The following is a 12,444-nucleotide window of genomic DNA, read 5'->3' as shown; positions in this document are numbered from 1 at the left end:
AAGCCAGATTACTCTACGACAGTAATAATAATGGACAGGACAAAACACCTAAACTTCAAATGATAGAAAAGGCATAACTATTAAATTGCAATCTTGATCTTTATAAGTCATACTGAGTTTTCCAGGGAATATATTTCTCTCCGGTGAACTCTTAAAAGTCCTGAAACTTTCTTGGTGACATCGCAGTCACCAAAATTCCCTTATTTAAACGTATGATTTAAAAAAATATACACACTGCTAAGTAGCATGCTATTGCAAGTCCGAGGAAGGGTCCTGACCTGAAACGTCACTATTCCATGTTCTCCAGAGATGCTGCCTGACCCGCTGAGTTACTCCAGCACGTTGTATCTTTTTTCCCCCCAAACCAGCATCTGCAGTTCCTTGTTTCAACAATTTGACTGCTCTACTGAAAAATCTCCTCAAGATATGCCTACTTTGATGAAGTTCTCCTCCTCTAACGTTGAAGAAGGGTCTCAATCTGAAACGTCATTTATCCATGTTCTCCCACGGATGCTGTCTGATCCACTAAGTTACTCCAGCACTTTTGTGTCTTTTTATCTCCCTCTCATTTCCTTCTATGGATTGCTATATTTTTAGTTTATTTATGAAAGTTAACAAGTACACGAGAAATATTATGTTCGGAAGACCACGAAGCTTGCATAAAACTTAATTTTGCGGTATCTAATACCTGAACAGCTGCAAACACACTTCATCAAACTACTTGAGAATGCAACTTTTATGTTGCAACCACAAATGTGTTCATGCTACCCATACCTGTACGAGCAGTGCTGACACCTGCTGGTGGTTTAACTGCCATGTCATCCCATCGCAAGCATGCCCACAATAACCGCAACATAAGACTGACACCTGCTAAGGACTTCACAGTTTGTAGTCGATACCTGGGCAAAAATATAAGACACCACTAATTGAAAGCTCGGGAGTGTTACGGGATTTTATTGTACAGACAACATATAGGCATTTTACCATCTCATTTGAAACTAGGCGATATTATATTTTAAAACTGAAGTTTTATTATTTCCTCATGGCCTATTGTGGAAATCGTTTGACTGTGATCCAGCATGTGTCTTTATACCCAATGTAGCCTTGATGAGAAGTTGTCATAACAAAATACTGAACAAACATTTGTTCCCATGTTCTATTATTTGCACTGCGATTCGATTAATAAAATGGGCAATACTTTGCAAACTTCTTATACAATACTAAACCTGGACCATCTATCCAAAGCACTAACTTACATTTGAAATGTCATCTGTTATACCTGTCACTCCACTGGATGGAAAGTTCGCAGTCTGCGATACCTCTCTCAGGGTATGAAGTTTAAAAGCAAGATATTAAAAAAAAATAGATATCTTCAAAACTCAAATTTGAAAGATGCTTATAATGTACCTGAAACAGCCTAAAGCAATTATTGTGTCAACCAATTGATGCCAAATCATGCAAGGGATAGTGGATAAGTTACAAATGCTAGGCCAAACAAGTAAGTTTTAAAGAGAAACTTCAAGGAGGAGAGTGAAGAAATGTACAACTCTAGAACCTGTTAGGCTCGGGAAGACTTCATTTGTGCAGCAGCAAAAATCAGGTTTTTGCAAGAGGCTAAAATTGGAGAAACTCAACTATCTGAAGGTTGTGGCAGTGGAATGGATTACAGATAGACAGGGGCAGAAAACACAGGCATTTGAACACTTAAATTAAAACGGGTGAACTGTTAACTTTTTCCTCAGACCACGGAATATTATTTATTGGTTAAGATTTCACTTTAAATTTAACCAATTACAGTCTAAAGCAAATTAGTGTACACCAAGCAATTGGCATAGAAATAAAGTTTGTAAAGGTCATTTCACATATCAAGATGGTATGCACCATTACAAACGTGGGAAGAAATTAGGCAGCAATATTCAAAATCATTGAGACCAGCTACATCTCAATTTATAATATATAGGCTTACTTAAGGAATGATTACAACGGGACTCTTCGACAATATACCACTTCCACATTACACTCCAGCACCAGGCTGATAAATCATTGCAAATTAAACTTGGGTAACCTGTGACTAAGATAATAGCGTAAGTAACTCAGTCACGCTCATAAAGCTTGAGTTTTACTTGTTCACCTTATTGATAGAAAGGCTAAAGCATACAAATCAAATCATGACAAGATTTCATAAAAGTTCATACAAAGTTATGGGAAAGGCATCACTTCAACTCACACCATTACAAAAAGAAACTTTTAATCGTTATTCAAGCACCCCACTATACACGATTTTCCTATTTAATTGGAATAAGACAGTCACTTTAGAATAACGACACTGCGCAATCATACCGCCAGTATATTTGAACTTACTTGAAATAATTTCATGTTTGATGAGAAAGATCCAAATTTCATCCTACTACTCTGGTTAATCTTTAATTAATACTCCAGAAGTGGTAAGACAAGAGAACAAGTCCATTGTGTCTTTCAAGGCAATATGACTGTATACAATGTGTTATAGTAACAAGAGAACAATTTGCTAAAAAATCTTACATCTGAAGATTGGGGTTAAATGCAAAATGTCAATGCCAACACCTGTGACACCAGTCAGAACTCACTCTGTTTACCCTACTAACTTGTGTAGTTAAGCTGTATATGGACACAGAATTCAGAGGTGTGCAAAGGGGAACAAAAACAAAAATAAGGATACGGAATCAAGGATTTGTGATAAGAAGTTCTTTTCTCAGATGACAATGAATCTTCGTTCTCTTCATTTGGAGAAATGTAGTTTCACCAGCTCCTGACTCCATCAATCAAGAGGATCTGCAGAGCAGTCGTCATATGCAGATGGCCATAGAAATTAATCTCCATTTTATGTTTGCTTCATGACAGCATGCACACATTGATCTGAACAGATCTCAGTAAATTACAGATGTCATAGAACATAGAACTGTCCAACACAGGAACACATTTTTAGGCCCACAATGTCTGTGCCGAACATGATACCAAATTAAACTAATCTGCCTGCACATGATCCATATCCCTCCACTCCCTGCATATTCATGTAATTATCCAAAAGTCTCTTACAGTGCCCTCTATAATGTTTGGGACAAAGACCCATCATTTATTTATTTGCCTCTGTACTCTACAATTTGAGATTTGTAATAGAAAATAATCACATGTGGTTAAAGTGCACATTGTCAGATTTTAATAAAGGTCATTTTTATACATTTTGGTTTCACCATGTAGAAATTACAGCAGTGTTTATACATAGCCCCCCCCCCATTTCAGGGCACCATAATGTTTGGGACACAGCAATATCATGAAAATGAAAGTAGTCATGTTTAGTATTTTGTTGCATATCCTTTGCATGCAGTGACTGCTTGAAGTCTGCGATTCATGGACATCACCAGTTGCTGGATGACTTCTCTAGTGATGCTCTGCCAGGCCTGTATTGCAGCCATCTTTAGCATATGGCTGTTTTGCGGGCTAGTCCCCTTCAGTTTTTTCTTCAGCATATAAAAGGCATGCTCAATTGGGTTCAGATCGCGTGATTGACTTGGCCACTCAAGAATTGACTATTTTTTAGCTTTGAAAAACTCCTTTTTTAGCTTTAGCAGTATGTTTGGGATCATTGTTTTGCTGTAGAATGAACTGCTGGCTAATGAGTTTTGAGGCATTTGTTTGAACTTGGGTAGATAGGATGTGTCGATACACTTCAGAATTCAATTTGCTGCTACCAATTTGCAGTTGTATCATCAATGAAGATAAGTGAGCCAGTACCTTCAGCAGCAATACATGCCCAGGCCATAGCATCCCCACCACCGTGTTTCACAGATGTTGGGATATGCTTTGGATCTTGGGCAGTTCCTTCTCTCCTCCATACTTTGCTCTTGCCATAACTCTAATATAAGTTAATCTTCATCTCATCTGTCCACAAGTCCTTTTTTCCAGAACTGTGGTTGCTCTTTTAAGTACTTCATGGCAAACTGTAACCTGGCCATCCTATTTTTGTGGCTAACCAGTGGTTTGCATCCTGCAGTGTAGCCTCTGTATTTCTGTTCATGGAGTCTTCTGGAGACAGTGGTCATTGACAAATCCACAATGACTCCTGAAGAGTGTTTCTGATCTGTCGGACAGGTGTTTGTGGATTTTGTCTTTATTATAAAGAGATTACTTCTGTCATCGGCTGTGGAGGTCTTCTTTGGCTTGCCGGTCCCTTTGCAATTAGTAAGCTCAACAGTGCTCTCTTTCTTCTTAATGATGTTCCAAACTGTTGATTTTGGTAAGTCTAAGGTTTGGGTGATGTCTCTAACAGTTTTATTCTTGTTTCTCAGTCACATAATGGCTTCTTTGACTTTCATTGGCACAACTTTGGTCCTCATGTTGTTAAGCAGCAATAATAGTTTCCAAAGGTGATGGAAAGACAGGAGGAAAGACTAGATGCCAGGAGCTTATACCTGCATTAAGGAAGCAATTAAACACACCTGATCAATTACAAACGCCTGTGAAGCCATGTGTCTAAAACATTATGGTGCCCTGAAATGGGGGGACTATGTATAAACACAGCTGTAATTTCTACATGGTGAAACCAAAATGTATAAAAATACCCTTTAATAAAATCTGACAATGTGCACTTTAACCAATGTGCACCTGTGATTTTTTTCTATTACAAATCTCAAATTGTGGAGTACAGAGGCAAATAAATAAATGATGGGTCTTTGTCCCAAACATTCTGGAAGACACTGTAAATGTCACTATGGGATTTGCTTCCAACACCACTGTGGTAGGCAGTGCATTTCAGGCACCCACCACTCTGTAAAAATAAACTTGCACATCTCCTTTAAGCATTGCCCTCGAGTCTTTGACATTCCTACCTTGGGAAAATATTCTGACCATCTACCCTGACAATATTTTCAATCTTTCTTGCCACAGTGCTCCTCATCAACTTCCACAAACTTCACGTCACAGTGGAACTAATCTTCAGAACTAGAACAATACTTTTCTATTTATAGGTAGTACACCGCAGAAGCATGGTTATTCCAATCTCGGTAGTCAAGCTGCAGCAAGTAGACAACACACTGGGTGGAGTTTGCATATTCTCCCTGTGATCGCATGGGTTTTCCCTGGATGTTCCGGTTTCCTCCCACATCCTAAAGACATGCAGTTAATTAGCCTCTGTAAATTACCCCTAGTGTGTAGGGAGTAGATGCAAAAGTGGGAGAACATAGAACTAGTGTGAAAGGGCGATTGATGGTTGCATGGCAATAATGGGCTGAAGGGCCTGTTTCCAAGCTGTAACTGTAAAACTAAAACTAAACAGAAACATTGCAAAACAGCAGAAGGAGTGCACAGCCTCAAACTACCTACCCACCCCATCCTTTCTGGATAGATCTTGCCCCTCTGTGAAAGAGGCTGTCATTCCAAAACTTGCCTCATCAGTCACCCTAGAATCCACTAAACCAGAGAGGAAGCAAGTCACCTACAATGCCGGAGGACTGCCAAAGAAAGAAGAAAAAAACAGCAACGGAAGGGTAAAATAGGAAAACATTCACTTATGAAAACCCCACGCAACACAAGTTAGAGACATTCATATCCATAAAGTAAATCTCTTCGCGAATGAAATTAGTTAAAGCAATCGGCAATCTGACAACAAACTCACATCTTAATCAAAACCCAACCACAAGATGTCAAGATCAACAAACAACGATTATGCATTCATTGTAGACACAAATTGCTGGAGTAACTCAGCGGGACAGGCAGCATCTCTGGAGAGAAGGAATGGGTGACGTTCCGGGTCATGAGCCAAAACTTCACCCAATTCTTCTCTCCAAAGATGCTACCTGTCCCGCTGAGTTACTCCAGCTTTTTATGTCTACCTTCGATTTAAACCAGCATCTGCAGTTCTTTCCTATGCATTCACTGTCTTCAGTTAGAACGAATTCAGGTGTTATAGTGCAGAAAATAATTTTAAAAAATAGCATGCAGTTTGGTGAGAGGTAATAAGACCGAGAGGTTTGTAAAGATATGATTAAGCTTTAGTAATCAAATACCCAGCTAGCATTAACTATTTAACCACAAAGATGAATGGTGGCTACTTGAATGAAGTACTTAAAGCTGGCAGCCATATGTTGGAATCTATTCACATCAAGAGTCAAATACAAAGGCATGTACATAGGGAGACGATTGTCCAGGTATGACCTTTGATAAACAGATATAACCTATGATAAACATTCTAAAGAAACAAAACTTTGGTCAGTGATGGGACGTAAAGAACAATCTTAAGTACAAGCTACAGTCCAAAAACCATCCAGTTAACAGTTTTAAGAAGAATTAATTTAGAATACCTCCATGCAATGCCAAAGGTTGGTCGTGGAGATGGATAGGGCCAGATATCCAAAGCAGGCTTTGCATTGTAGTTAAATCCTTGAACTTCCCGAATCCCAGATCGCCTGGCTAGTTTCCTTAGATCATCATTTGGCAGGACGAATATGCTCTTCCTGCTGCTTTTGGTGATAAATTTACGGTACGAAGGGAGGGCTGTGCCAGACCGTGTCTTTTTTGGTCGACAAAACCGCATGAGTTTAACTCTGTCCTTGGTGGAATATTCTTTACTTACGGTCATGGTGGTTGTTGACACTCCATCTGGAGAGGCCACAGAATCAGTCACTGTGGTTGTAACAACAGTTTTTTCTGATACTGTCAAGGCGTCCACTGTACTGTCTAGTTTTGGTGAGGTCACTTTTGTGAAAGTTTTTGTGGTGGTTGTTGTTGAAGAAACAGCACAATTCTTAACAGAAGTGAGCACCGGTGGAATATTGCTCTGTGAAGAAGTTTCAGCCACACTAACAAGAGTCTTGGATTCCGTGGAAACGGTTGTAGTTGTGGTGGTCATTTCTGTAACAACCGTTTTAATCCCATTGCTATCGCCCACCTCACTCTCAGACTGTATCCCATTCTGCTCACTGAAGTCCTTCTTCAAAGTGAAGTCAGTTGCAGGAACAAAGGATGGAGAGAGAGTTCTTTCATGTCCTTGTCCAACTTCATTTTCAGACTCCGATAATTTATCTGAGGCTAGGTTTGAAAGTCCTGATACTTCCGAAGAATTCAGTATCTCAGAAATATTATCTAACTTGGGAACATCTGATTGTAGAGGCGTTTCATCTAGCTTGGGTGCCTTCACTTCTGGGACCGCTTCGTGTAACCTAGGTGCTTTTAGCTGTTCAATTGCATCCTCTATCCTGGGGGGCTTGTCCTGTGGTACAGCATCATCATACTCCTCCTTATCTGCTGAAATACCATCATGTGCAACTGTTAAAACATTTCCGTCTTTTCTGTTCGATTTTTCATCCAGGTCATCTGTGGTAATATCGCCATTCATAACTAGCTTTACATTTGGCTCTTTTGTTGATTTTATTTCATTTTCAGAGTTTACCTTTGGGCTGTTTTTTTCCTTAAGGGGTTCTCTGTTATTAACATCAGGTGCTTCAGATGGGACCAATTCAGATTTTTTCATTACAACAGATTCTACTGCAACATTTCCATTAATCTGATCAACAGGGTGCCGATGTTCCAGTTTGGTTTCCAAAGCTTTCATTTCAGAGATCTTATTTTCTGTACAGCATTCTGTGTCCATTTTTTCAGGGCATTTATTTTCAACACTATTGCTTTCCTTGTGGTCAGGGAATTCTTTTACACCATTTTCCTCAACATTCATTGGTCCAATGTTTTCACTGGCTCGATCTGTTTTTTCCTCATGCAGAGCTCCAATTACATCTTTACTTGGCTTAATTTCAGTGTTGTTGCCTTCACCGCATTCATCTGTCTCCATCAGATCACCATGGCCTTCAGCAACATTCACTTCCACATTTGTGTTTGTGTTCAGATTGGCATCGTTTTCTTTTCCCTCCATTGGCTCACAGCTCTTCCCAAAGCTCTCATTCTTTGCATCAACATTATTATGTACAGAATTTGCCCTTGTTTCCAACTGCTGTGTTTTTACCTCTGTACCATTTTCCTTGCTTTTCAAATGTAGCTCCTGGATTTCACCACATGTGACCGCTGATTCAGTGGAATTTTCAACAGCTTCCTTTTCAACAGACACTGCATTATTAATGCCCGGTTCCTTTAACAATGCTTTTTCATGGGACAATACTTGATTTTTCCCAACTGTTGTTTCTTGATCTGACACTACAGAGCTTTCAGCTGCAATCTTTGAAGAGTTCTGACCTACTTGCCCTCTTTGCTCCACTGATTCAGACTCTCTTTGAAGAATGCTTTCAGGTTGATCAGGTTTCTGTGGTTCAGTTATACTTTTCTGTTCCTTTATTGGTAACTTCTTTAAGGCTTCTTGTTTCAGTTTTTCTTGTCTTTGCTTCTCTTCCATTGTAAACTGTTTCACCCGCCGATCCAATAGTCCATCTAATTTAGATGTTTTCACTCTCCTTTTATACCAAGTCCTCAGCTGAAAGCCCTCACTCACATTGATGAGATCAGCTGAGATATATTTTTCCTCTTTTGAACTGGATTCATTCTTGGTCTCATCCAAATTCATTGGCTCCTCCTTGATCAACTTATCCGAATCGATACTGGCAACTTCAATGTTTTCTAAAATAAAACAGCATCTAGTTAATAATTGTAATTATGAGTAATATTCTTTGTCATAATTCCTCCACTAATATTTTCTATTTGTATGACAAACCAAACTAATTAAGAGGTCTTAGTGCTAATCTGCCTCCCAATAGGTTAGCCCCGACTGAAGACAAAGTAGTTTTAAAAAAGGATAGGAATGCGCAACTAAACTGGAGATAGAGAGTTTAATAATCCTCCACTATTGCCTCCTCTAACCTACTGACAATAGAAGGATACATTTTAAGTAGTTCTGCCACATGCTAAATGGGGCAGGGAATTTAATTTCTTTGGTTAGTTTCATAGAGGATCTCAATTCCAGAATGAACATATAAAATAAAATTAAATAATTCATCTGAATACTGAACAAAGGTCAAACAGTTAATGTATTTTAATAATTTAAACATACATTTTATGATATTTAAGAAATATACTCCCACCATTATCTAATAAACTGTAATTAAAGTTTACTAGCAAGTATTCTATTTTTTACGTTATTGAATATGGCATTTGTTAACCAGCTACTCTGAGAAAAAAAGCTCCGCCTTTTGCTAACATTATCTTAGATAGTTCTATTGAATTGCTGTTTCTATTTATGTTTTATTAACTACAACCATTCACACGCATACATTTTTATTGCTGACAAAATTCTAATGCATAATTATAACCTTTATAATCTTATCTTTGAACTAATTTAACTGATATTACCTGATTTCTGAATTAGAAAAATATCCTACGATCCACTAAATGAGAGATTATAGTGATGAGAGTACAAATTTCAGTTTAGCATAATCTATTTTAATTAGTTTGACCTAATTTGAAAAATATGGTTTCAGTGACTTCATTGTATTACAATATTATTCTTCAAGGAAGCTACAACCAGATCAGAAAGATGAAACTACAAAAAAATTATAATTACACCTCCAAGCTTAGAACATTTTATTTTGTAGACACAATTGCAGACGCCAGTTTACAAAAATAAGAAAGTGCTGGTATAACTCAGTGGGTCAGGCAACATCTTTGGAAGACACAGACAAGTGACGCTTTTTCAGACTAATTGTAGTGAGAGGGAAGCTGGAAGAGAGGTGGGGGCAAAGCCTGACAAGAGATAAGTGGTCACAGGACGACACAACCCTGATTGGACTGATCCAGGATGGGGAGGAATCTGCCTACAGACAGGAAGTGACACAGCTGGCGTCCTGGTGCCTTCATAACAACCTGGAGCTCAATGCTCTTAAGACGGTGGAATTGATAGAAGACTTTAGGAGAGCTCCCCCATTCACCATCAACAACATCACAGTCACATCTGTGGAGTCCTTTAAGTTCCTTGGAACCATAATCTCCAAGGATCTTAAATGGGGGGCCACCATCGACTCCACAGTCAAAAAGGCCCAACAGACGATGTTCGTAGAGTCTGCCATCGTAGAGTCTGTCCTCACCTTATCCATCATGGTCTGGTTTGGCTCAGCCACCAAGCACGATATCCGGAGGCTGCAGCGAATCGTTCGATCAGCTGAGAAGGTTGTTGGCTGCAACCTTCCCACCATTGACGAACTGTACACTGCAAGGGCCAGGAAGTGAGCGGGTAAGATCATCTCCGACCCGTCTCACCCTGGCCACAAACTCTTTGAAGCACTTCCCTCTGGAAGGCGACTCCGGACTGTCAAAGCCGCCACTGCCAGACATAAAAACAGCTTTTTTCCACGAGCAGTGGTTCTACTCAAAAGTCTATGGCCTCCTTTTGCTCTAGTATTTTATTTCAATCACATGTTTAAACTATAATGTTTTATTCTTAATGTTTTAATATTTTATGTTTTATTCTGAATGGTTTACTGTATATCGTGTTGTTACTTGCGGGCGGAGCACCAAGGCAAATTCCTTGTATGTGTACATACTTGGCCAATAAACTTTTTTTTTCATTCATTCATTCATTCATTTAGGTGAAGGGGGTTTTAATTTTGATTTGTTTTGTTCGTAGTGAATATTTGCCTAGATAATATAAAGTTTATTATGTACCGCCTTTACCTTTCTTTTCAGTTTGCTGTGACTCGGTACTTGCATCAATTTCCATTCCTTCCTCCTTTTCTTCTACTTTTTCTTCCTCTTCTGATTTTATCTCAAAAGACTTATCTGTGACTGTGTCATTTTCTGGTAGATCCTTAGAGTCTTGAGATGAACAGTGTTTGCCAGAGGTTTTGGTTTCTGTTTTTACTGCAGAGGAGCATTCATTTTTATCCAATTCTGAACCTTCTTTCAGTAGACCTTTTAATTTATCAAAATAATTCTTATATTAGACCAAAGTACTTGCATCTTCATTCATGTAAAATTAACAAATGACGTAACAGGGCTTTTGATGAGAACAATAGTATCAAGTACTAGTTTACGATACAGTTCCTTGTTGCTACATTAACTCAAAAGGTTTGCTATATTTTTAATTCCATTTTGACAAAGGAAATTTGCACTCTAAAATTATATCTGCAAACGGTTTCATTTTAAGCTAGATCCATCCTTGGTATCTGAGGGATGGTGCTTTTGAAGGGACCCTGTTCCCTCAGCAATACAGTGAACTGTTTTCAAGCATTACATGCATTGAGTCTTTAGTGAAGGACATTTGGGGGGGGGTTGAATTCCATTTGATTCAGCTATAACAAATATAAATTCTTCTCCTTCAAGTTTAATAACTCCAGTTTATGGCCTACAATTATTTTACTGAAATGTGACTGGTCAAGATATTGAAAATGATTAATATTCAGTTACACTATGAATACAACAAACACACCTTTAGGCTTTCTATAATAAATGTTAGTATTTCCAGGTAGGCGAGGCACAAAACGATGGACATGAGTCTTACTAATCCACATCCAGCCGCCATATCCTGTCACGCGATATTCTTCTCCCTTTTGTTTCCATACCTGCGTGAATATTTAAAATGTAATATTTAATTTTAAAGTCCAATGTAGAATACAAAGGAAATATTGATTTTATCTTGCTCAACACCCTAGATGCAGATAATGCATGCCCCAAAATATGCAAACATTGGATTCTGTGCTGGTGACGAAGAGATTTATGATCATACATGTCACAAATGTAAACTGTTTTTTTAAATGCTCCAAAGAAGTGATTGGCATTTGGTGTGACACATCCCCTCCTGTAGCCAGGGGTTACAGCCTGGGATTGAAATTTATGACCAGGAAATACGAGACAAACCTAACAATGTTGGTTTCAGGTTCATTGGCATAGTAATTAAGTCATTGAACGGCGATCTAGTAGCTTGGACCATATGATAAGAGACAAGTGTTCACACCACACCATAATAGGTAGGAAAATGAAATAGAAATCATTAAATACAGGGCTGCAGAGTGGCGCAGTGGTAGATTTGCTGCCTTACAGCGCATGCAACACCAGAGATCCGGGTTCGATCCCGACTACTGGTGCTGTCTGTATGGAATTTGTACAGAGCCCTCCATAATGTTTGGGACAAAGACCCGTCATTTATTTATTTGCCTCTGTACTCCACAATTTGAAATTCGTAATAGAAAAATGATTTTTTCTATTACAAATCTCAAATTGTGGAGTACAGCGGCAAATAAACGGGTCTTTGTCCCAAACATTATGGAGGGCACTGTATGTTCTTGTACCTGTGTGGGTTTTCTCTGAGATCTTCGGTTTACTTCCACACTCCAAAGACGTACAGGTATGTAGGTAAATTCGCTTAGTATAAGTGTAAATTGTCTCTAATGCCTGCAGGATTGTGTTAATGTGCGGGAATTGCTGGTCAGTGCGGACTAGGTGGGCAGAAGGGCCTGTTTACGCGCTGTATCTCTAAAT

General features: G+C 38.8%; 1 protein-coding gene across 15 annotated transcripts in view; it reads right to left on the bottom strand.

Moving 5' to 3' along the window:
- Nucleotides 1-12,444, bottom strand: part of bptf (bromodomain PHD finger transcription factor) — a 107,209-nt gene that overhangs the window by 42,217 nt on the left and 52,548 nt on the right. For 14 of the 15 annotated variants that reach the window (XM_033044171.1, XM_033044159.1, XM_033044169.1 and 11 more), the window contains 4 exons: nt 11,402-11,528; nt 10,642-10,884; nt 6,336-8,595; nt 775-899 (listed from right to left, as the gene is read on the bottom strand). In XM_033044171.1, the coding sequence (XP_032900062.1) occupies nt 775-899; nt 6,336-8,595; nt 10,642-10,884; nt 11,402-11,528 (2,755 nt within the window). Of the gene's footprint in view, nt 1-774; nt 900-6,335; nt 8,596-10,641; nt 10,885-11,395; nt 11,529-12,444 lie in introns of all 15 variants that reach the window. The other variant, XM_033044160.1, reaches the window with a different exon arrangement.

The sequence above is a fragment of the Amblyraja radiata genome, chromosome 26 (genome assembly GCF_010909765.2).
Source record: "Amblyraja radiata isolate CabotCenter1 chromosome 26, sAmbRad1.1.pri, whole genome shotgun sequence".
In the NCBI taxonomy this organism is placed as follows: Eukaryota; Metazoa; Chordata; class Chondrichthyes; order Rajiformes; family Rajidae; genus Amblyraja; species Amblyraja radiata.
The sequence above is the reverse complement of the archived record's forward strand: the minus strand, read 5'-3'. Positions and strand labels throughout refer to the sequence as shown.